Source organism: Ctenocephalides felis, unplaced genomic scaffold (genome assembly GCF_003426905.1).
Source record: "Ctenocephalides felis isolate EL2017-DRISC unplaced genomic scaffold, ASM342690v1 CF-g0.4_SCAFFOLD_01604, whole genome shotgun sequence".
Lineage (NCBI taxonomy): Eukaryota > Metazoa > Arthropoda > Insecta > Siphonaptera > Pulicidae > Ctenocephalides > Ctenocephalides felis.
In genome coordinates this window covers 6,792,905-6,793,763 of record NW_020537758.1, presented here as the reverse complement: position 1 = coordinate 6,793,763, position 859 = coordinate 6,792,905, and the positions used below count along the sequence as shown (strand labels likewise).

The window sequence follows — 859 nt, the reverse complement described above, 5'->3', positions numbered from 1 at the left end:
CTTCAGAAAAAATAGTACTTTAAAAACAAAGAATTATTTCATACTATAAATAATATATATATATATATATATATATATATATATATGTATATATATATATATATATATATATATATATATAGCGGTTTGTATTCGTAATACTTTTTCTCATATACTTCAGTATTATGTTTTCAAACCAAAGTTTCTCGAGAATCTGTATAGATAGAGGTACTGTAAAATAACAGCAAATATTTTTGAAATTTTATTAGAATAATACAAATATAACAAAATATATATATATATATATATATATATACATATATATATATATATATATATATATTATAAAGTATAAAATCACAATTACAAATAAATCACATATATATTAGTTAATACAAAAAATATTTGGACATTGCTCTATCTTATATATATATATATATATATATATATATATATATATATACAATTTTCATTTACATTCAGGAATGTTATTATATTTTTTACCAATACAAAAATATCTTAAAAATGTCATGGTACTTATATATTTAACAATACTTGATATCATTTGGATTTTTCGTATCCCCAGTCGAAGTTTTCTTTTATTTTGTCTCTATTTTGGGCCAATTTGTCCAAAGCGGCCCTTAAATCAAAATCCGGACCTGTTCCGCCGTATTCTGCCGGAAGAAGAGCCGGATTTATGTGTTTGTGTAGAGATGGCCAATTCGAGTAATGGAAATGAATCTGGAAATAAAAAAAATATAGAAAAAATTATTAAAAAAATATTGGAAAAATATTAGAAAAATTATTGGAAAATTAAGAGACAAATTAAAGATTTTGTTTAAACGAATTATTGAAAAATTTTCAATTCAAGTTATGAGAA

The 859-nt window shown here is 20.8% G+C and overlaps 1 protein-coding gene across 1 annotated transcript in view; it reads right to left on the bottom strand.

Moving 5' to 3' along the window:
- Positions 1-540: 540 nt before the first annotated feature.
- The window catches only part of LOC113372961 (adenylate cyclase type 3-like), a 10,341-nt gene continuing 10,022 nt past the window's right edge, over positions 541-859 (bottom strand). Inside the window, exon 11 of the mRNA XM_026613290.1 lies at positions 541-720. Coding sequence (XP_026469075.1) covers positions 541-720 — 180 coding nt within the window. The remainder of the gene's footprint in view (positions 721-859) is intronic.